Below are 24851 nucleotides of genomic sequence, written 5' to 3'. Positions count from 1 at the left end.
AAGGGTTAGCTCATGCATTGATAATCTGAAGATTTTCCAGATGATTATCGATTATATATCGGTTTTGCAGATATAAATTGGGCTGCTCTTTGCACAATAGTCTTTATCTCAACACAACTTTAATAAAGTGTGAGCCGCAGGATAAATTAAAGGGACACCAGACATGTAAAATTCAAAACAATAATTTTCTACGAAGGTACATGCACACCGCTATGATTTTCCATTAAATTCAACCCAAATCATTATTTATGGACAGATTATTTACTCTACCATCACTGGATTATATTGTGTATATGTATCTTTCATAGAACCTGCACAATGCATTTTCAGTTACAAGTATGTAATTCTGTGGTTTGACAGCTTAAATGAAAGACCTGTTCAAGGCTACTTTAAGAGAGATTGCAAAATAAATGTCAACATTTCTGACCATTCAGTTTGCACTGTTACTAGTTTCATACACTAACCTGCAAACTCATCAACGTCACTGTTCATTCTTGAAGTATAAAAACCTTTGTAACTTTTGACTGCCATCTGCTTTTGTGCCTCACCTTGTCGTGTGTGTGTGTGTGTGTGTGTGTGTGTGTGTGTATGATGCCTGTCTTGAATAGCGATGGGTTGTTCATTTTGAAATCTTTTATGTGACTCTATATATCGATATTTTATGATATCCCTAGTTACATGCATTTTTTCTGAAAAGAAAATCATGAAAAGACCAAGTATAAATGCCCTCCAAGATGAATTCAAGATGGCTATAAATCTAATCACCCGAAGCACCTATGCAACATACTGTATGTACATTATGCTCCACACAAACAGTGTTGCGTCAGCATAGGGAAAATGCGAAACAACAGCTGCTATGAGCATTTGCATGGGCTTGTGTTTTGCCATAAATAGCAAAAAATTAGTAATCATATGCATGTTGTAGGAGAGACAGAATTTGTTTCTTAATTAATTTGATGCAGATTGCTAACGAAACTGAAACTAAACACTGGCAATAAGCTCAGCTGACGCACATGGACATATCTTACCTACGACAAGCCCTGAGGGTAAAAAATAACGTGTAAACGTGATTTTAGTGTGAATAATATCTTACTTGGTGTAGTGTTGTCGTCATGGTACAAATTTGTTTTATTAGATATAAGTTTAGTACATGATTCCCCACACAAAAATTATGTTGACACTTTTAATGTTTATCATGTATTTTTACATTTATGGACTGGCCCCATTCACCTCCATTGGAAATTTTTTATTTTTTTTTTCTCTCCTCAAAAGAGCACCATAAAAGTAGTCCATATGACTTGTGAACTATATTCTAAGTACTCTAATCCATAGCTTTACACAAGGACTAAAAGCAAGATGGGCTTTTAACATCAACTCATTTTGTGTTCCACGGAAGGAAGAAAAGAACTTTGAAAAGACACAAAGGTGAAATAAATTATTACATAATTTTCATTTTTGGGGCTTTCCCTTTAAGAATATTATATCAACAGGCCAATTTAGTAATACAACGATATTTGAATATTTGAACCGCATTCCAAACTGTAAAATGGTAGATGTTTCATAGCTGTGTTTTGTTGCCATTTCACCCATCCCTTTTTCAGTAGTGTAGTGAACTGGTTAGTTGGGTGGGAAATCTAATCCTTCAATAGGAGGCATTTGATAGTAAACAATCTTTAAAGGCCAGAGGCAAGAATGTGTGTTTGGTGAGGGGCTGGCATCTGCATCTAGTTTGTCCAGCCCCACCCAGAGGAAACATTCCAAGTGGAATTAGTTTCTTCAAATGGTGAGAATTCCCATTAGGGACCTGTCCATAAAGGGAGAATAGAGGGAGTGTCTTGGTAGCAGTCATCCTATGATTTGTGACCTTTTCTTGTCCATTTCACCAAATGTAACAGAAGCGAGTAATGGAGGGGGAATGGTAATCAAGCAGAAAGTTGTATGAGGGAGGAGAGGGTAGGTTGTCTTATTTGTCTGTCCATTTCCTTTCCCTCTTAACAAGTATAGAATGTTTTGCCCCAACCCTCTACCCCATCAAAACCTGTCCTGACTTGCTTGAGATTTTCACCTTTTTTAGTTATACAGAAAGCAGCTTAGGGCTTTATCACAAGGTATCTTTTTATCAGTGTCACTAGAATGTGGAATTTCAAGCACACAGAAGAAATATCATGTGCTTAAGAAAAACATTCCATACATTTGCTGAGGTTTTTGGGAAATGGCAAGTGTTTTTTCAATTTCTATTTGTTTTTGCTACAAGTCCGTTTTAGTTTGAAAATGCAACCAAGATGGTTTAAGAATTTGAGGCCACGTTCGCACTTTTTGAAAACGTATTGGTTTTGCGACATTTATGCTTCTCATCTAAATTGGAATGGCTTTTTCCTCCACTGTAGACTGAGAATTTTGAAAAAGATCTGCATAACCGGAAACTTTGGAGAACGATGGAGCTTTCAAACGTAAACTGATTAGTGTGGACGTGGCCAGAGAATGTCTTACGATTCTAATTCTCCTTTTAAAACCTTTTTTGAGTTCAAGTAAATACAACCTGTTTGATTTTTTTGTGATTTTGATTGCGTTTATTTTAAATAAATTGCATTTTTAGTTTACGGATTAAATTTTTTGTCTCTTTTGACCAGTATTGATTTAAATTGCATTTGATTTAAATACATGGAATTGCATTAAGTTTGGGGACTGTATGGTTAGTCCCATTTGACCAAGTAATTAATGTTTTATGATGATATAGACATGATGCCACAATTGCTTTGTTATTCTACAAGGCATGATTTCAACTGCTGGTAGGACATACCTCATGGGTTTTTCAATGGCTGATAATGATGCATAAACTTTGAAAAAACCTTGAAAACCAGGTGTTTACTATTCATTGACAAATCTAATGGTAGATTTTGGAAAGTTGACACTTTTACTATTTGGGCAAGCTGGCAGGGTTCTCAGTCAATGCAGATTATAGCAAAATGGCCAAATATCAGCCGATTAATCTGCCTGCCTGATATATCCTTCTATCACTTGTCCAGACTCTGAAATAGCCCTAGTTCTCACTCTCGAGGGATTAATATTGTTTTTAATTCTCAAATTCAGTAGAAGAGATGCCCAGTTCAGGTTAGCATCCGAGATATGTCCTCCACCTTCCATCAAATCCTTACCTACAAACCTTTGCTAGTTGTGGGGCCCCTATTGTGATACAGGACCATGGTAGACCTGTATGGACGGAGATGTTCACACCTGTGTCCATTTGTTTGAAAGACAATCTGTTTTCTCAAATAGCACCCAGTCAAGACTAAGATAATGGATGTGAACCCTGCCTCAGGCCTCTGCAGGATGTTCAAGGAGCTGGACAAGCAGTTACAGGTCCGGGCTTGGGCCTTTTGGCTCCTCTCAACAATGTGCCATTTGTGTTGTTCAAAGGGCAATATCACCAATGAGTGCTAATAAAGGTACTTTGTTTTGTTTTTTATACACCACCTCCTCCGTAATAAACGTTTTACATTTTGTTTTCACTGCCCTTGTATACTTTTGGTTTTCATTGGTTTTTCTTCAGGAACCTTATTTTACATTGGACATCAACTCCACAGTACCATAATGGTTTATTGTACAGAAGTTGACAAAAATGTCCTTAAATCAAACAATTAAATGTATTAAACTGCATCAGCCCAACAATATGCAAAATTAACAAGACATAGGCAGAAAAGGACACAGTCCTAACAGTAGGCTCTAAACTGGTAGAAATTAGACAACTAATAGTCATTTTGGATTATCGGCTCTATCGCTGTTACGCAAAATTGCCACAGCGTGGCAAGAAATGTGCACATTGTGCACAAATGTGCACAATTTACGTTGCAGATATTCGATAAATGGAGGAGAAAGTCAGAGCAACTGGTGGTTCCTTAAATCCCTGTGAGGGAGGAGATTGTGAAGGGGGAAAAGTGCATTCTCCGTTGTATTTAAAATTAAAAAAAAGGATACAGAGTAGAAAACAGCAATTTGTAAGCTTTGCAGATTGTGTATTTTGCTAATTATATTGCTACATCTTGTATATTTTTACATTTGTTTATATCGTGATATGTAATTAGAGAATTGAAGAAACATGGACAGGGTTTTGTAGACACTGACAATACTTTCCATGGCTGCCCAAGCGAAATTTCGCAGCGCCGGAGCAAATTCAATGACGTTCATATCTCGTTCTAAATATACTTCTCATCTGACACGCACAGCTTTGTTTCACATGAATGTCACGTGCGCTGCAAGTGGAGCATGCAAGTGCACGCAAGAATGCAGAGCTCGATCACTCGCACTATTCAGTCTGGTTTCTCACGACACAAACCACAAATCTTGCTTTGTTTTTTTTACCTTAAAACACTATGGGGGAATTCAAACATCTCAAACGGCTAGATGTGAACACATTCTAACCACCAAAGATGAGGAAAACGGCTAAAGCAATGTGTCATGCAGCAACAGTTATGTCATGCAGGTTCTTTACACATCATCATCATCAAAGAATTCTGTTCAAATGATGTTATATATAAGGAAACAAACCAGCTATGTTTGCCTTCAGATATTCATATATTCTCTGTTGAGATGAAACCAACGCTTTAATAAACTGTTATATGTTAACTCCGTGCAAGCCAAGGCCTTTATCTCTGGGGGACTGTTCACTCCGAATACGTCTGTTTTTGTAAACATACGCTATGTAATTATGCACTAGACAGACGTCTTCTGACCATTGGCAAGACAAGGCAAGTCATGTTTATTTATATAGCACATAATATAACACCATGCCAATTCAAAGTGCTTTACATAATTATAAAGAAAATAAAAGATACATAAAAACAAATTTAGAAAATTAAATACTATTAAAAAATTAAAAAGTTTAAATAAAGAATTAGAAATTGTTGAAAAAAAAAAAGATTTTGTCCAAGAATGTTACACATCACTACCTGGCACACATTTGAAATTCGAATGTTAATTTTAGCATTCAAATGTGCATATTTTTTTCTTCTTAAATTCGACAATTATACAAATATCAATTTTTATTTGACAGCTGTATCTGACTGAAATTAAACTTTTAAAGTGCATGTAAACATACTGATAGTGGGCAGCACAAACCGTTTATCCTTGCTGTAAGTGACAATGTTATTTTTGTCGTGAGTTTTGTTTTTCATAGATTTGTTCATGGTTTTTGAACATAAGGGAATGTCATGGAACTTGTCCATGTTGGCATCTGCCTAATTTGGCTAGCTTCTACCAAGTATCACTTGAATTTGTGGCAAAATATTGTACAGTTTCACTGCACATATGATTTTTTACTGTCAACAACAAAAGATTTGTGAAGTTTTCTCTTCATTTTTAAGAAGTTGACAAACCTACACTGGAGGCCATAATTCTGTACAGATGTTGCTATTTCAAAAGGTAATTGGTACTTTAATTCAACAAGGTGGCATTCAACTGATCACAAAGTATAGTCGGGACATTACTGATGTAAAAAATAGCAACATCACTATTTGAAAAAAGTCATTTTTTATCAAATCTAGACAGGCCACATTTCCAGCAGACATCACTCCAACACTTTGGAGCAGACATGCTTGAGTTATCATGATAAATTGCTCATTCGGTACTAGAAAATCACTTTTTTATTATATCAAACACGGCTTAAAGCTATTTGATTCGTTAAATGAAGCTTAACATTGTCTTTGTGTTTGTTTTTGGGTTACCACAGTATGCAGTAGACTGGCATGTCTTAAGGTCAAAAATGGCAAAAAAGAAAAGGCTTTCTCTAGTAACTTGTCATTCAATCATTGTTTTGAGTAATGAAGGCTATACAATGCTTGAAATTGCCAAAAACTGAAGATTTCATACAAAGGTGTACACTACAGTCCTCAAAGACAAAGGACAACTGGCTCTAACAAGGACAGAAAGAGATGTGGAAGACCAGATGTACAACTAAACAAGAGGATAAGTACATCAAAGTCTCTAGTTTGAGAAATGGACAACTCTTCATGTCCTCAGCTGACAGCTTCATTGAATTCTTCCCGCTCAACACCAGTTTCATGTACAATATTAAAGGGAAGAATCAGGAGTGCAGGCCTTATGGGAAGAATTGCAAAGAAAAAGACACTTTTGAAACCGAAAAGAAAAAATAAAAGTTTAGAGTGAGCAAAGAAAAACTGACATTGGACAACAAATAAATTGGAAAAGAGTGTTATGGATCTTAACCCCATTGAGCTTTTGTGGAATCAGCTAGACTGTAAGGTGCATGAGAAGTGCCTGACAAGACAGTCACATCTATGGCAAGTGCTACAGGAAGTGTGGGGTGAAATGTCACCTGAGCATCTGGACAAACTGACAACTAGAATGCCAAGGATCTGCAAATCTGTCATTACTGCACGTGGAGGATTTGTTTTTAATGAGAATTCTTTGAAGTAGTTTAAGATGTTCTGAAATTTGTTTTCAAATTGTAATAGTAATTTTTCACGTTATGAATGTCCTGACTGATTGTGATCAGTTGAATGCCACTTTAGTGAATAAAAGTATCAATTTCTTTCCATTAGAGCAAAATCTGTACATTATTCCAAACTTTTGGCTGCCAGTGTTGCTTTCATATCTATGTATCATTATATGGTTTTTATTATTATTTGGATATAGCATTGTTTTTGCAACACTCAGAACTGTAACCAATTTTTTGTCTCATGAGTTGAGAACTGCTTGTATACAGTAATACATTTGTACGGACTGCATATTTTACAGACTTTTCCAACAATCACACAAACTTCAGAACACTTCTACTGTATCAGCTTATTGAGGAAGATTCCAAGAGCGGCTAACCACGCACGTTAAAATATCACTTGGCGTAGCATGGCATTCTGCCATGAATTGCTCTTAATGAATCCATTACAAATTCCCAGGGATAAAAGTACTCAATCTACTCTCCCCTGCACCACAAACCCCCCTCCCCCCTGGGCTGGCACAGCAAGGAGTCGAATAAAAGATACCATGACTTTTGGCAGGGCACGCCCAATTATTTGATTTGGATTAAAGATTTCAGACCCTCCCCTGTGGTGCTTTTAAGGTGGATTTCAGTGGGGTTGCCCATGAGCAGCTGCGACGCTGTTGGAAATTGAATGGCTGTATGGAGCCTGGACATAGGTTTTCTCATCCCTAAAGGGGAAGTTGATCTGCATATCTCTTCCCTTCATTTTATTTGTTTATTGTACATTAATGGTTTTTGAAGCAATCGAGTTAGTCAACCTGGGTGCTCCAACAGATTTAGTGCAATAAAAATAATTTTCTTACCAAAATGTACACTTTCACTTTTTACAATATGCACAATATTAGGTCTTGTAAAGTAGACTATTCATCTGCATTGGTACATGATGAATAATTTGGTTATTAATGGGTTTAAAAGCAGACATTAATGGTTATTATAAATCTGTTTGGCATATTGACTATCAGACACTTAAAGAATCCGTATTGTATCGGTCTTTACATATCAAATATAAGTTGATCTCTAAACCGACTATGTTTATATGTAGAAATGCATTGTGATCGCTTAAAAGGCGAAATTGTCTGTACAGCATGATCTCTAACTTATCAAAATCCAGTTACTACCCATTCCTATCAGTACACTGGTATATTTACATTGACGCCCAGAGAGGTCTGTTTGATAGACTAGGTTACTGTTTCATCACCGTAGAAGAATCCCGTCTAGGTGTTGATAGCACTTTGAAAAAGCCCACCCTATTATAGCATTGGTGCCTGTTGATGTAATGTCTCTCACCACACTTATTTCTCAATGGTGGATTGTATTCACATTAGAGTATCACCTTCAGGGTCTCAATGTCAGGATTGATAGGGTTGCATTTACATTAGAAAGCTCCATTCTGCTTATCTTGCAAGGCTTTACTGGTTGTTGTGAGTGCCAGATACAGTTCTGCACATATTCATGATATTTACTAAAATCTAAAGGCATAGAGATGAAAATAAAACCCTTAACTGAGGTGGAAAATCTAGTTTGTTCCTTCAACCCTAGTCATTATTTGACATTTTCAGCTAGGGTTGTGGTTTCATTTGAATTTATATATCGGGGAGGGGGCCTTTATTTCCTCTGTGACCCAGATGGTCATCTGCTTCCTCTTCTCAGCTAATTTGGCCACAAACCAATCAGTCCTCCCATAATATGATTAGTAAGGCCAAAGCCTGACCTTTTAAGCCTTATAACAGCTTGCACAGTTCGTAAATGTCTTCAGTGTAGGATAATGTTTTGCGTTTGGATCATATGTCATTCCTTTTGGCTTAGAAGTTCCCGAACAAAGTTTGTAGAGATCTGCTTTTGCTGTGATATTATGCTTGTGGTATAGAGATTAATCAGAATTGTTTTATTTAACGGAAATCAGAGACCAATAATCTATTTGACCAATATTTCATACAGATATTCACACCTGGCTACTTAATGTTATCATTTCTTAATCTAGGCGTTATAGGGTCTACCGACAAATGAAATTTGGTGACATTTCTAAATATAGAATATATGTTCATATTTTTCTTAATGGGGCAAATTATTCTAAAGATATATATTTAACCACTTTAGTCAAATGGTGTACTTGTATGTGCTTTTTATATGCTTTTGGTACCATAAAAGTTCTGGCCAACTTTTACTTGAACTTTGTACCTACAGAGCTGAAATATTATTCTAAAAATCTTCGTTTGTGTTCAGCAGAATAAAGAAAGACACCTCTAGGATGGCATGACTTAGTAAATTATGAGTATTTTCATTTTTGGGCTAACTTCCTTTTAAGCATTAGCATGTTATTTTTGTATTCTTCTACCAAGGAGCCTCAAGGTTAAACAGTAGACGCTCTTTGGCGCATTCACTTGCTTTCACTGACCCACACACCAATATCACAATACCACACAGCATGTATGCCCACCACAGTTGATCCCCTGCCGAGTTCCCTCTTCTGGACCCAGCTGGTGTGTTTTTGCTGTAAACGTGAAGAGGACCAGCCTGTAGAATGCTCTCACCCCAGCTGTGCTTCACTTAGCATATTAAAGAGTGGGACGGTGGATGAGCCCTGTAAAACTGCTTTATTGCCACTCTGCCTTTTTCCTTTTAAACTCCGTATAAATGAACACTGCAGCCTTGGTTGAAAACCTGTAATCAAGCACAGTGCATGTGCACAGGGGGACTATTAGATTTTATAACTGTTTTGTGGTCACGGTCCTGGGTAAAAGGGGTGAAACAATGCTAAAACTGATTGCCCCAGAGCAAGTATCTTTCAGTTAGATAAACAGTGCTTCAAACATTCAAGAGAACATTAAGAAATTGGAAAAAAAGAAATAATCAAATGAAAAGTGAAACGACTGAAATTACTGGCATAGTCTGTCAGTCAAGACCGTTCTAGGGTAACGAATTGAATTGGTACTACCGATGCTGCATAAATACTTTGTTTAATAAGTATTAAACTTGATACAGAAGAGCCGGTACTTTTGACATATACTTTAGCATGTCCTTTTATGTTAACGTAAATATAAGCATAACTAGCTGAATTTGTTACATTTAAAACCCCTTTATTTTAGCACAAGGAATCCCCTTGGAGTTCAAAGGTTAGCCCTAAAGAAGGCCCTTCTAACATGGAGAGTCGCTTGTTTGCACGTCTTAACTCCCGACACCCCATAACTTTTCAAACATGTCTTCTCAAACAGTAGCCTGTGCCCAGCCCACACGGTAACCCTCCCCTGTCACTTTTTTGTTTATTTTTTGCTAATTGGCTCTCTTTTCTCATAGAATGGAAATTCAAGTTGGAACGATGACGGCGATGGAGGGAGAAGCCGAGGAGAGGCCTCTAGAGACTTTGCCAAGGTAAACATTGGATCTGAGCCTCAGCTATTTAGTCATTACACATTTTGTCAGTGACACACTAACACAGTTCTGCTGAGCAGCATGTGAAGGAAGACCTGTGTGCATTCAAATAATGTTACAAAATGTGTTGATTTAAAAATGTGTTGATTTAAAAATATATTCTGTATTTCGTGAATTCCAAAATATACATTCCTAAAAATCATTTTCTTTTTCAGTATTTTTGTATTTAAGTCCTTAATAATACATTGACCTTTTGTTTTCTGAGAATACATATTGAATTAAGTTTATTGTACTTGTGGGGGGCCTGGGTAGCTAAGCGAGTATTGACGCTGACTACCACCCCTGGTGTTGCGAGTTAGAATCCATGGGCATGCTGAGTGACTCCAGCCAGGTCTCCTAAGCAACCAAATTGACCCGGTTGCTAGGGAGGGTAGAGTTACATCCTCCTCATGATCACAATTTAGATGTTCTCCCTCTCAGTGGGGCACGTGGTAAGTTGTGAGTGGATTGCGGAGAGTAGCATGAGCCTCCACATGCTGTGGGTCTCCGCGGTGTCATGCACAACGAGCCACGTGATAACTGAGACTTGTCCTCCACCACCCGGTTTGAGGTGAGTAACCTCAAAAGTAGTGAGAATTGGGCATTCCAAATTGGGGAGAAACTGTTTGTACTTAAAGGAATATTCCGGGTTCAATACAAGTTTAGTTTAATCAACAATATTTGTGGCATAATTTTGATTCCTTCCTCCTTTTCTTTAAAAAAATAAATAAATCTGTATTACAGTGAGGCACTTACAATGGAAGTGAATGGGGCTATTCTTTTTTTTTTTTTTTGAGAGTTTAAAGGCAGAAATGTGAAGCTTTTAAATGTATTAAAGTACTTACATTAATTTTCTAATAAAACTTTGTATTATTTGAGCTGTAAAGTTGTTTAAATTGTCATTTTAAGGTTTTAGTATTTGTTGACATTACATGGTCAATGCAACAAACTTGTCAAATTGGATATAATTTTACACAGAAAAGGCTAAGTGATTTTATCACACTAAAATCATGTTAACATGCATATTGTTTATGTCTTGTGTCTATACCTTTTGAAATGGTGAGTATTTAAAAGTTTACTCAATTCAACTCAACTAAATTTTATTTATAGAGCACTTTCAAAAACCACACTGGTTTGGTGCTTTGGTACCCAAAGTTCTGTACATGGAGTTACAAAAAATAAATAAAATCACATACATACAGCTTAAGAATGCAACAAGCATTTAAAACCATTAAAAACATTATGACCAATGGAAGCTCATTCCAAAGTCTAGGGGCTGCCACCGCAAAAGCTCTATCACCTTGAGTTTTTAGGCAAGATCGAGGGACTGACAGACACAGCTGATCACCTGAGTGGAGTTTACAAATTGGCCCCCCATTCACTTCCAATGTAGTGCCTCACTGGAATCCAGATTTTTGCTGTTTTTTTTTTTTTTTTTTAAGAAAAGTCAAAATAAATGGTTGTAGTATATTATGCCACAATTTCTGTCGATTAAGCTTAACCTGTATTGAACATGGAATATTCATTTTTAAAACAAGGCAAAACAGTTGCCAATGGTTAAGAAAAATAAATGAAATTCAAGATGTATTCTGAGAAAACATGTATTACCATCTTATGCGTTTTTGTTTCTCAAGTAGATTTTGTTTAGCTTTAAGAATGTTTAGATGTTTTTTTTATATATATATATATATATATATATATATATATATATATATATATATATAAATTTAAGACAAAAAATTGATTATGAAAATTTGTACTGTGTAATAAGCCAGTCAGACTGAACACATTCTTGCTATTAAAAAGATGCAGTGCATCAAATGGAACAGAACGCAGGTACCTCAAGACGCATTATTGAAAGTTTAAGTTCTTTTAACTTGCTACATCATTTAAAAAAAAAAAAATGCACTTGTGTTCAAAATGCAGGGACAGTACATATGACTTTAACTGTGAGACATGGAGTAATGTTAAAAGACATCCTTCAAGCACATCTTAACAATTAAAAACAGTGCAGATGGGTGCAAAAATGTCCTTTTTGAAATATTAGTTTTCAAATGTGTCTATGAAATGTTGACATCACAAGTTTCTGTTAGGACTTCACAATGAGTAACAATAATTAATTGTTCAGAATTTTCCTTTTCAGCTTTATGAATTGGACAATGACCCAAAACGGAAGGAGTTTCTGGATGACCTGTTTGCGTACATGCAGAAAAGAGGTAGGACGGCCAATTATTAATCCTATTCCAAGCTTCTTCTAAATTGCCCTCAATGTGAATGTTCAGAATATCTCCTCCCCTAAGGGAACTACTACTGGAGCTAATCTTTCTGGGACAAGTGTCCGTACAAATAATTTAAGTCCTTTTTAGCTTCGGGGGCTTTGGTAGCTCATCAAGTATTGACGCTGACTAACACCCCTGGAGTTGCAAGTTTGAGAGTGACTCCTGCCAGGTCTCCCAAGCAACCAAATTGGGTAGTGTCACATGGGGTAACCTCCTTGTGGTCACGATTAGTGGCTCTCATTGTGTGTGGATCATGGAGAGTAGCATGAGCCTCCAATTGCAGAGTCTCTGCGGTGGCATGCACGATGAGCCACATGATAAGATGCGCAGATTGACAGTCTCAGAAGCGGAGGCAACTGAGACTTGTCCTCCACCATTCGGATTGAGGTCCACAAGCGTGTCACCACAAGGACCTACTAAGTAGTGGGAATTGGGCATTCCAAATTGGGAGAAAAGGGGATACAAATTTATAAAAAATAAAAAGTCAATTTTAGCTTCACTATTTGGTGATGAGCGATTTCTTAGGACACCTAAACCATGATGCCCCCCTTTAGTTAAGTGGAATCATATGTTCCTGGTCTCAGATTAGCATACTGTGACAGAAAGATGGTCCTGGCGGCCTACTAAGACTAAGCTCTCAACGACACAGCTTGACGGGGCTATTAACCTCATACCAAGGGGTTTAAACTCAACCAGATGGAGAGCTGTTTGTGTTGGTCTACCGTCAAACCCCCATACCACCTACTAGTGTGTGTAAGTGGGGTTGTCAGTTGAGGCTTCATAATGGGTGGGGGGATGAAAATAGTGTGATCTTGCCAAATGTCCGTCAACTGAGGTCCTCATGGCACATGATTAATGATGTTTTTTTGACTGATGGGGCGCTTGAAAATTACTTCTGTGGGTGAAGTTTGAATGGACAGATTGGGAATTTATAAGGGAGCCAGGCTGGTGTTATTTTAAGGAATAGTTCACCCAAAATAAATTAAATTCTGTGATGTATCATATGGTTTTATTTCTTCAATGAAACACAAAAGGAGTCACCATTCTCTTTCATTGGAACAAAAAATGGAATGAAATAACATCTTTTTTGTGTTCCACATAAGGTTTGGAACAACATGAGTAAATGTTGACTATTTTGCCAAACTAACCCTTTAAAATGTATGTCCTGAAAATGTTTTCAGCGTGATACACTGATAGACTATGACCCATCTGATAAAAAAGTACTCGGTGGGTGGTTATCTTCTTGATTGTTTTGCATCTCAGAATTCAGATAACTATTTTATCATGACTTAACTTCAGTGACCACCAGTAAGAGGGTTTGCACAGATTACAAGGCCTATTTATATTCTTGCACATTAAGCTTTGAAAAGCAACAATGCTATTGCTGTTTTGTTTATTCTGTTGTATGGTGTTGGTCTGAAGAGGCTTTACCCACATGTTATCAGTGACAGCTCTTAGCTTGCTAATATCTCATTTCTTTTCACTTCATTCCAACTCACTGAAGAGCCAGAACACTTAATCTGTGTAATGTCTTTATTTGTGACTGGAGATGGGGAAATCGGTATTTCAAAGAATTGCAATAAACTACTCCATCTCAATCCATTTATCATTCGTTCATTTCATATTCAATTACGAATTCAGAAACAGAAAAACAAAAAACTACTTATTTGATATTAAAAAACAAATAATGGCTCGTCTTTTGTTATTTCGATTTAAAACACAAGTTAAATTAAAAAAATAAAATGGGTGTGGAACACTGTGCATTTTGATTATTCGATTGCACTAATATAAGGCTTGAAAATTTGATTCGCACAACTAGGAGGGCCTGAAACGCCCCTTTCTTCTGATTGATCAACCAGCACCATTGCCTTCCTCAATGCTGTGAGACAGAATAAAAGTTCTCTGCTGTTTAATTGTTCAGATAAATCGGTCTCCGTTAAAGGTGCACTCAGCGATTCCTGAGAAACACTTGATATTCGAACTCGACTGCCAAAACAAACACCCCTCCTTTCAGTGCTTCTTTGGAAGCTCCACCCTCTACTTATCATAATCCTTCTTTTTTTGTTTTTGTTTATATTAGTCTGACCTTTTTCTTTTGGTCTGTTTCTCAGCCATTTGTCCTCCTTGGAGTTTAGAAAGTTCATATCAGTCAGATTTGCCATCGCTCTTTTAATGAATTTCCCTCTTGCTCTGCCCCCACCCCCCATCCTGTTCACATGCAAGAAGCAAGCCCTGTTGCTGATTGGCTGGAGTAGTGTTGTGTGGATCGGTCCGATCCACTTTATTTTTGTCCCATTTACAGAGACAGGGCTTTGTACAAATACTAGATTTTCAGAATTTGACAAAAACTGTATTGGATTAGGATTGCTTAGTGCACCTTTAATATTCAATTCTTTACCATTTACTCTCCAAAACTCGCCACGTTTATTGCTGCTGAGGTATCTCTCTCAAATAGTCAGATTTATCAGACAGCTTGCTTTGTTCATTGCACTGCAATATGTGAAAATGAAAATAAACTGATTATTTCCTTACTCTTTGATTTCTCATTTCAAAAACACTTATTTTAAAGCAATCAAACTATAGCTGCCTTAGACTAATTATTAGGACAAACGGTAACTGTGAATGCCAGCCGATTCTCCAATGCAGTGTGGACCACCTGTGCCAAATCAAAATGCACAGAGCCCTGTGGCTATTTTTCCAATTTCCTATTTTCATTTTCATTATTTTTAACTTGAGCATTACATTGAAATTACAAAAGACAAGTCATTATTTGTTTTTTTAATATTGGTTTGTAAACAAATATTGAAATAATTTGTTTTTCTGATTTTGGATTCCTTATTTAATGTGAAATGAACAAATGATACATGGATTCATCACTTCTCATTCTTTCTTTTGTTCTGTTCACTTTTTGTACATTTATTTTTTGGGGAAAAATATATTGACTACCACTTAGAGCACATATGAATATAAAATATAAAACACTGCAGCATAACAACAACGAATGCTCAATTATTTCAATTTGAACAGAGTGCAAAGCAACAAAGTCCAATGAGTTGAAAGAGAAACAAGTGAGCAATACACTCACTGAGCACTTTATTAGGAACACCTGTACACCTACTTATTCATGCGATTGTCTTATTTAATCATGTGCCAGCAGTGCAATGCATTAACTAATGCTCCTGACCCATATCTGCATGATTTCATGTTCATGTCAACCTTCAGAATGGGGAAAATTTTGATCTCTGTGATTTTGACCATGGCATGATTATTGGTGCCAGACGGGCTTGTTTGAGTATTTCTGTAACTGCTGATCTCCTGGGATTTTCACACACAACATTCTCTAGAGTTTACTCGGAATGGTGTCAAAAACAAAAAACATCCAGTGAGTGGCAGTTCTGCGGATAGAAACACCTTGATGAGAGAGAGGTCAACAGAGAGTGGCCAGACTGGTTAGAACTCCTAGAAAGGCTACGGTAACTCCGATAACCACTCTGTACAATTGTAGTGAGCAGAATAACAATTCAGAATGCACAACACATCAAACCTTGAGGCGGATGGGCTACAATAGCAGAAGACCACGTCAGGAACTTTACTAGGATCATAGTGTTCCTCAGTGAGTGTATATCACAGTTTTAAATCGCAATACCCTAAACAAAGAATCACATAGTAATATTTATTGTCTAAAGACCATTATTTGCCTTTTCCCCAAAGAAATCTGCAGTATATTTTTTTGTTTTTATTCCTCTAACTACACACACACACACACACACACCTATAAAAACAATCGGCCCCTGCCCTATGTATTGTCCATATCAGAGCCCCTGAAACTCGATAATATGGGAGGAAGACATAAGCAGTGGCTGCAGGGAAGTTTTGTGAGGTATGTTCAGTGTGTGTTGTTTTGATGGCAGGTTGGGGGAGCATCTTGCCTGGGGACTGGGGGGATCAGATAGTGTGGTTGAGGTGGATTATGGGGCCCCTGTCCCTCTCCCGAAGATTAATGAGACCCTAAAACTCAGGGTCCCACCTTCGATATAAGAAGAATGACAGATAGTAGAGAAGAAAAGACAACAGAGAGACCGGTGAATAACAGCGGGATGTAAGAAAGCAAGGGGGGAAAAAGAATAGGAGGGGATTGTGTGGATGAGAGGAAATTATGACAAGATGAGTAGAGAAAGAGAGAGGGGGTATAACAAGTTATTGGAATGCATAAAACAGCTAGAGAAGTTGTGCAAAGTAACTGGGTTTTGAAAATAAGAAAATAAAGTTGACTTGAGAAGGTCTTGCTCAGTTTAGTGTTGTGTGTATGGAGCAATGTAAATTTTTTTGACACAACATGGTTCGACCCAAGTGGGATACAATTACAAATTTAATGATTAGTTAATTGTGGCAGCTGTAATTGTAATCTCGATTACTTTTTCAGTAAATTGTGCAGCCCAATGCTCTATCGAAATGTTATTAAAGTGAATCGGTAAAATAGTGGGACAATCACTATGGTCTCAATGTGACTTTTTGTTTTTAAAAAACGGCAGCAATACTTAAATGCATTATTTAAAAAATAAAAAAGCACAATAATTCAAATACCATCCATTTTCATAGTTTGTATCAACTTAGCACATTAGTATAGAACAAATATCATGTGCATGTTCAGATATGAACCTGCCAATTATAATATATAGCTGGAACTATGTTTTAAGTAAGGAAAAAATATACAGTCAGCAGGACATTACTTCAAAATAAACCCCAATTGGTGATCAGGACAGTTTTATATCTCCCTGAAGGGTGATAGACACAGCTTATTACACACCTACTTAATAAATAAATGCATGGAAATGAAATATAGATTTTTGTTTATAATGATGAAAAAGTGTTTTAGTGTTAGAAGAAAGGCACTGCGTAGTGATTCAAGACACGTGAAATTATCAAAGCTCTTTAGGAAATCAGTTTGCCTGGGAAAACGGTCAAATCTTACAATTTAGTGATTATTGTACAAACATTTTCACGATTGGACAATCAGAATCAAGTATTCCACAGAGCCATGTAATAAAGTCCCAAGCTCTAAATATCCACATTGTATACGGGAATTGTGTTCAATTTCTGTTAAATGACATTCTTGGGATCAAACCAGTTTTTGCACACAAAAAAAGAAGAAAAAAGCTAGACACAGCACACCAAATACTTGACACAATGTCTTAAGTGGCACTTGCGTGAGACGTGGCACAATTGTCCAAGATGTCCATCTTTTGGTGTGAATGGAACCTTTTTAGTCATCAAGTGATACTGTATTGAATTATTTAACAATCTTATTTGCTTAGTCCCTTATCAGTGGGCACAAATAACTGCCATGGATTAAGACAAAGAACATTTACCATTTACGTTTATTGTAGACATAACCAACAGCTGCAGCGAAATTGCTCCTCAATTTCCAGTAGTAAACAGGGCGGAGGTTATGTGTGCATGGCCTCTATTGTGCGAGTTCATATTAAGTGTGGCACGTCCTGTTTGCTGCATTTGTTACTCCTGAGGATTGTTACTCTCCTCAAGCATGTTTATAACATCCTGGTGGCTTTTCTTCCTCTGCGTTTTGAAGTGGGCTGCTCCTTTCCCACCTAAGCTCCTCTGTCCCTTATGACTGTCAGGTACAGATTTATCTTGGAAAGCTAGAAAGATCCCCAAGAAACATTTTCCATATCCCTTTTCTCTTTACATCATCATTTACTGTCCCCCTGGGGAATGTAGCCTTGCTCTTAGCCCTATATGTTTGTTTTTATGGCTGCAGAGATATGTCCCTACTAAGCCAGTAAACATGTAGAAATCTTAATCAAATGCACTAAATCAAACAAACAGCAAATTCCTGCTTGGTTGCATTAAATCCAGATGAATTATGACCCAAAATAGCTTCATGGATGGATGGATGAATAGATACATTGGGTTCCAAAGGTCTGAGACCACTTCTGAAATGTTACAGCTGATATGATCACCAATATTCTTGTCACCCAATCATTTGGAAGGAAAGGGAAGAAAATAAAATAAAATAAAACGAGTATAGGCTAACAAAAAAATCTCTATATTCAGATAGATAAAAGCTTGGTGTCAAACTGAAGACAATGGTGCAATTAAACTTAATACGACATTTTTGGTTTCATTATTTCATATAATTATTATTGTTCCACATTTTATTTCTATTTTATTTTTGCATTATATTTAATGTATTTATATTATGGTATCTTAATATTGTATAAAAATCCCTGCCTTTTCATTTAGTTGGATGATTGTATTAATAGTTTTCACTTGTTTGTGCTTAAACTTTAATGAGGGGAACACGCGCTCTCTCATGAGGGCAAGAGGTGAAAGCGGAGAAACCGTGTATGTTTACGGTGCTACTATTGTAATGGCGTTTAATTGGGAGATATTTAATAAAGATGTGTAAATTACACCACATCATGTAACTCATCATGTATTACTGAGATGCCTATGACCGGCAGAGAAGCTGCTGCCATGAACTATAATAAGGACCATTTCACAGCTCATACTATTTTCCCTTTGCCTTGTTTCGTGTGAAACGCCACATTAACAGTACAGTACACAAACTTTTCATATTTGCCATACCTCTCCCACTGCATCGTTCTTAACTGCTGAATCAAGTCTTCCAGTATCTTGCAACACTTTGCCAGTATTCCCCACACTCTGTGATGTCATGTCAGTGCTGCTGATGTCTTAAAGGAGCCATGTCTTTTGCGACATTAGCGATTGGTTTATGCAATCAGCCGAATTACCGATCATCGATAGAGTTATAGGACTTGAATATCAGCCGATACGTTCAGTGGAGATCGAACGGAGTATTCCTACATTTTATTTTGTATTTTTCTATTTTAATATATTTTTCAGCAGTTATGTTATTAGCGTAGCAATTTTAATTGAAAAATTACAATTTCAGAATTTCTTAGATCAGGTTTTGCACAAACTTGTGGGGTTCATGCACTATGTAATCCAGCATGATTTAAGAATGTTCTAAAGAGCAAAGGTCAATGTGAAAAATGTGCTTATTTGATAGTCACCTTGAAAAAGTGCAGACTCTTAAATAATGTCTTGTTCATTTTAACATCATAACATTGTTTAAAGTATTTCAAATCCTAAAACTGAATTCAAGGTTTAATTTAGAATATAAAATCCCAGTTTTAATGTGGACTCGGATTTTGAACTTTACTAAATTCAGGAATGTGTTTTGCGTGTCATGTGTATGTTAATAAAGTTAACACTAATCTTAATTAATGCCTTTAATAATAGTTTTCTCTGCAAGTAATGCAAGTAGCTTAGCATAGGTAATCCTGCCTTAACCCACCTGAAATTAGCTCACATGGAGCCAAGGCGGCTATATGTATATGCACACTGTTTTTAGAGTTGCGGAGTAGAAGATGGATGCCAGAGGAAGCATGAATATTTTATACAGAATGGAAAGTGCTTATTGACAACATAAAATGAAAAACGACTCTGTTTGTTATTATCTTAATAACATGGTAGTCTTAAGTGAACATTTGAGTGAATGTCACAAAACCTGTCGAAAACGGGCATATTTCACTCAATCAAATTTTGGTAAGTGCAAAAAGTCTTTATGGACCTAAAATAGGATTAACTTTCAAAATAGGCTTTCAAATTTTTACATCTGGGCACATTACATGAGTTTGGTAATGTGACATTTAGTGAAAATGTGTTTTAATTGTCATTCCTACAATAGGCTTTATTTTCTTTAAGCAAAATATAATTTCATGTAATTTTATTTTCTCTTGATTCTATGGTGCAAAGTGACCTGGGTGTGTATTTATGAGATTCACTAATTAGGTGTTATATAGTATCTTTAAAGAGTTCAAAATCTTGGATTTTTTTGTGCTGCAGTACTGAAACCTCTTGAGTTATCAAACATAAGTTAGCCACACAAAATCATCCATGGTCTTTTATCGGATGTCAGATCATGTGGTTCCTGTATGCCCCCTCATTTCCTTTCTGCTGCAGCTTTATAGTAGAAATGGCAATCACTGCATAGGCCAGAGCGTGGAATTTCCTTCACCATACTGGTGTTTCAGGGTGCCCAATTGGTTCATTATAGAACAGTGGCCTCTTAATGTGGGCAGCTGTTTCCTCTATATTTAGGGCACTGGTCTGATTCACTGACCTATTTTTTTCCCCACGCAAACGGGGGAGGGGAAATGAAATTAAGTGCTGTGATTAAATATAACTTTATCAGTAATTATTTTAAGCTGTAGTCAGACGATAAGTTGTTTGCAACACCAGAGTCTAAATGAAGAAGTAAAAACGGTTTGCTGTGTGTAGCTTAAAGGGATAGTTCACCCAAAAATGAAAACCATGTTGTTTCAGCCTTGGAGGTTTTCATTTTTGGGTGAACTATCCCTTTATCTGTTATCAGTGTCCAAGCAGTGACCTTTAATGCTAGTAATTTTTCTGTCAATTTCTGGAATTGAGTGTGGAGCTATCCACCTTTTGTTTCATACATTTGTAATGTCCTCACTGAGCTTTGTTCTCATTGGTTTTGTCTTTTTATTGTTTTTGTTGGCATTTGAGTTCAGAATTGTCTTTTTACCATTTTTTTTTTTTTTTTTTAAGACCATGAAATCTAAATACATGCTTGTGGCTTTTAGTCCATGTCTGTTAGTTTTTAAAGTCAATGCTAGTGTACTTGTAAACATTTAACTAGTGTCGTTTTCACATGTATATGCATTGTAAATGTACAGTCTTTGTTTTCCAGCGAAACAGATAAAAAATATTGATGTCTCATCTTACACCACATATTATTATCTTGTCAAATGCTCTGTAGATGAGAATGTCCCTCCCCCTAATACCACCTGCAACCAGCTAGCAAATAGTATCTAAAGCCTGTTGACTATTTAAAAACAAAAGAGATCGGCCAAATTTACTGTTTCAATAGAAAATACATTAACGCAGGAAAGAAAACTGCTTGTCAAGTAATTTCATGGCATCTTTAAATTACTTTATCAGCTTTGTCATTTTCATATAATTCATACAACATCAAACCTGATGCTTTTATTTCATTAACCTCATCAGACTTGCCTTGTTGCCAAAATTAAGAAAAACAACATATCAATTAGGAGTCCACAGTTTTAGCGGTCGTAATAACGCTGAGGTTGATAAATTGGTCGATATTCTGACATTTTTAATTAACGCATTGACGATAATTTTCCTGTTTGGCCAATATATATTTATTTGTTTGTTACTGCTAAAAATCAGTTGCATGTAGGTGAAGCAATTGAGACATTCACGGTTAATTTTGTTGTTACGTGCATCATGTTACTACAGTAATAGACCGGTGTGCAACACAGTGTCATTTAAACGGTTCACATAACAGAGCATTTGAGCTCATAATATTAAACTGCTTGTCTGTGTTTTTCTCTCTCCCTCTCCTCAACAGTTCCCTGTAGCTTTTAACTGTCTTGTATAATGATAAAAATGCAAATACAGTGCTCCAGACCGCAACTAAAATGGTCGCAAATGTGACCAAAAACAATTAATTACGACAATAATTTATCTAGTCGCCATTGGCGACAGTAGTTTTTTATGTGGTTTTATCAAATATCATCAGGTGAGGGGCCAGACTAAGAATGGTTCACAAAGACTCTATGGCAAAAACGGAAGGAGGAGGAGTTACCCTGCCCGGAGGAAGCCCGGGGCCCCCGTCTGGAGCCAGGCCCAGATGGAGGGCTCGTCGGCGAGCGCCTGGTGGCCGGGCTTGTCTCGGAGCCCGGCCGGGCACAGCCCGAAAAGCAACGTGAAACCCTCCTCTACATCCCTTGGGCCCACCACCCATTGGAGAAACCGCAAGAGTCGGGTGCGCTGCCATATGGGTGGCAGTGAAGGCCGTGGGCCTCGACGGACCAGACCCGGGCAGCAAAGGCTAGCTCTGGGGACGTGGAATGTCACCTCACTGGGGAGGAAGGAGCCGGAACTGGTGAGGGAGGTGGAGCGTTACCAGTTGGATCTGGTGGGGCTTACATCAACGCACAGTTTTGGCTCTGGATCCGTACTCCTGGATAGGGGATGGACTCTATTCTTCTCTGGAGTTTCCCAGGGTGTGAGGCGACGGGCGGGTGTGGGGATACTCACGAGCCCCTGGCTGAGCGCCACTACGTTGGAGTTTACCCCGGTGGGCCGAGAGGGTCAGCCTCCCTACGCCTACGGGTTTAGGGGGGAAAACTCTGACTGTTGTCTGTGCATATGCACCGAACAGCAGTTCAGAGTATTCTGCCTTCTTGGAGACCCTGAATGGAGTCCTGAATAGGGCCCCAGTAGGGGACTCCATAGTGATGCTGGGTGACTTCAATGCACACGTGGGAAATGACAGGGACACCTGGAAAGGCGTGATTGGGAGGAACGGCCTCCCCGATCTGAACTCAAGTGGATGTTTGTTATTAGATTTCTGTGCTAGTCATGGATTATCTATAACAAACACCATGTTCGAACATAAGGATGCTCATAAGTGTACGTGGTACCAGAGCACCCTAGGCCGAAGGTCGATGATCGATTTTGTAATCGTGTTGTCGGATCTGAGGCCATATGTTTTGGACACTCGGGTGAAGAGAGGGGCAGAGCTGTCAACCGATCACCATCTGGTGGTGAGTTGGGTCAGGGGGTGCGGAAAGACTCTGGACAGACCTGGGAAGCCCAAGCGAGTAGTGCGGGTGAACTGGGAACGTTTGGAGGAGGTCTCTGTCCGTGAGATCTTCAACTCACACCTCCGGTGGAGCTTTACAGGCATCCCTGCGGAGGTTGGGGACATTGAACCGGAGTGGGCAATGTTCAAAGCTTCCATTGCCGAAGCCGCGGTGGAGCGCTGCGGCCTAAAGGTTTTAGGTGCCTCAAGGGGTGGTAACCCTCGAACACCGTGGTGGACACTGGTGGTCAGGGAAGCCGTCCAACTGAAGAAAGAGGCCGTCCAGGATTTGTTGTCCCGGAGGTCTCCGGAGGCAGTTGCAAGGTACCGACAGGCCCGAAGAGCTGCGACCTCGGCCGTGAGGGAGGCAAAGCAGTGGGTGTGGGAAAAGTTCGGAGAAGCCATGGAGAAGGACTTTCGGTCCGCACCAAAGTGCTTCTGGAAAATCGTCCACCACCTTAGGAGGGGGAAACGGGGAACCATCCAAGCTGTATACAGCAAAGATGGGACGCTGTTGACCTCAACCGAGGAGGTTATTGGGCAGTGGAAGGAACACTTTGAAGAACTCCTAAATCCCAACACGCCCTCTATGCTAGAGGCAGAGCTGGTGGCTGATGGGGGATCAGATTCTATTTCCCTGGGGGAGGTCACTGAGGTAGTCAAACAACTCCACAGTGGCAAAGCCCCGGGGATTGATGAGATTCGACCAGAAATGCTGAAAGCTTTGGATGTGGAGGGGGTGTCATGGATGACACGCCTCTTCAACATTGCGTGGAAATCTGGGACAGTGCCTAAGGAGTGGCAGAACGGGGTGGTGGTTCCCCTCTTCAAAAAGGGGGATCAGAGAGTGTGTGCCAACTACAGGGGTATCACACTTCTCAGCCTCCCTGGTAAAGTTTACTCCAAGGTGCTGGAGAGGAGGGTTCGGCCGATTATCGTATTGAAGAGGAACAATGCGGTTTTTGTCCTGGCCGTGGAACGATGGACCAGATCTTTACTCTCGCAAGGATCCTGGAGGGGGCCTGGGAGTATGCCCATCCGGTCTACATGTGTTTTGTGGATCTGGAGAAGGCGTATGACCGGGTCCCCTGGGAGAGACTGTGGGAGGTGCTGCGGGAGTACGGGGTAGGGGGGTCCCTTCTTAGGGCGATCCAATCCCTGTACGTCCAAAGTGAGAGCTGTGTCCGGGTCCTCGGCACAAAGTCGAGTTCATTCCATGTGGGGGTTGATCTCCGCCAAGGCTGTGCTTTGTCACCAATCCTGTTTGTGATATTCATGGACAGGATATCGAGGCGTAGTTGGGGTGGGGAAGGTGTTCGGTGGGCTGGGGATCTCATCGCTGCTTTTTGCAGATGATGTTGTCTTCATGTCATCATCGGTCCGTGACCTTCAGCTCTCACTGGATCGCTTGGCAGTCGAGTGTGAAGCAGCTGGGATGAGGATTAGCACCTCTAAATCTAAGGCCATGGTTCTCAGCAGGAAACCGATGGAGTGCGTACTCCAGGTAGAGAAGGAGGTATTGCCCCAAGTGAAGGAGTTCAAGTACCTCGGGGTCTTGTTCACGAGTGAGGGGACAATGGAGCGGGAGGTTGGCTGGAGAATCGGGGCAGCGAGGGCGGTATTGCACTCGCTCTATCGCACTGTTGTCACGAAAAGAGAGCTGAGCCGAAAGGCAAAGCTTTCGATCTACCGGTCAATTTTTGTTCCTACCCTCACCTATGGTCATGAAGGCTGGGTCATGACCGAAAGAACTAGGTCGCGAGTACAAGCGGCTGAAATGGGCTTCCTCGGAAGGGTGGCGGGCTTCTCCCTTAGAGATAGGGTGAGGAGCTCAGTCATCCGTGAGGAGCTCGGAGTAGAGCCGCTGCTCATTTGCGTCGAAAGGAGTCAGTTGAGGTGGTTTGGGCATCTGGTAAGGATGCCCCCTGGCCGCCTCCCTAGGGAGGTGTTTCAGGCACGTCCAGCTGGGAGGAGGCCTCGGGGAAGA

General features: G+C 38.9%; 1 protein-coding gene across 1 annotated transcript in view; it reads left to right on the top strand.

Moving 5' to 3' along the window:
- Positions 1-24851, top strand: part of arid3b (AT rich interactive domain 3B (BRIGHT-like)) — a 52371-nt gene that overhangs the window by 9258 nt on the left and 18262 nt on the right. The window contains exons 3-4 of the mRNA XM_052119883.1: positions 9791-9865; positions 12048-12120. Coding sequence (XP_051975843.1) covers positions 9791-9865; positions 12048-12120 — 148 coding nt within the window. The remainder of the gene's footprint in view (positions 1-9790; positions 9866-12047; positions 12121-24851) is intronic.

This window comes from Xyrauchen texanus, chromosome 46 (assembly GCF_025860055.1).
Source record: "Xyrauchen texanus isolate HMW12.3.18 chromosome 46, RBS_HiC_50CHRs, whole genome shotgun sequence".
NCBI classification, from domain to species: domain Eukaryota; kingdom Metazoa; phylum Chordata; class Actinopteri; order Cypriniformes; family Catostomidae; genus Xyrauchen; species Xyrauchen texanus.
The sequence above is the reverse complement of the archived record's forward strand: the minus strand, read 5'-3'. Positions and strand labels throughout refer to the sequence as shown.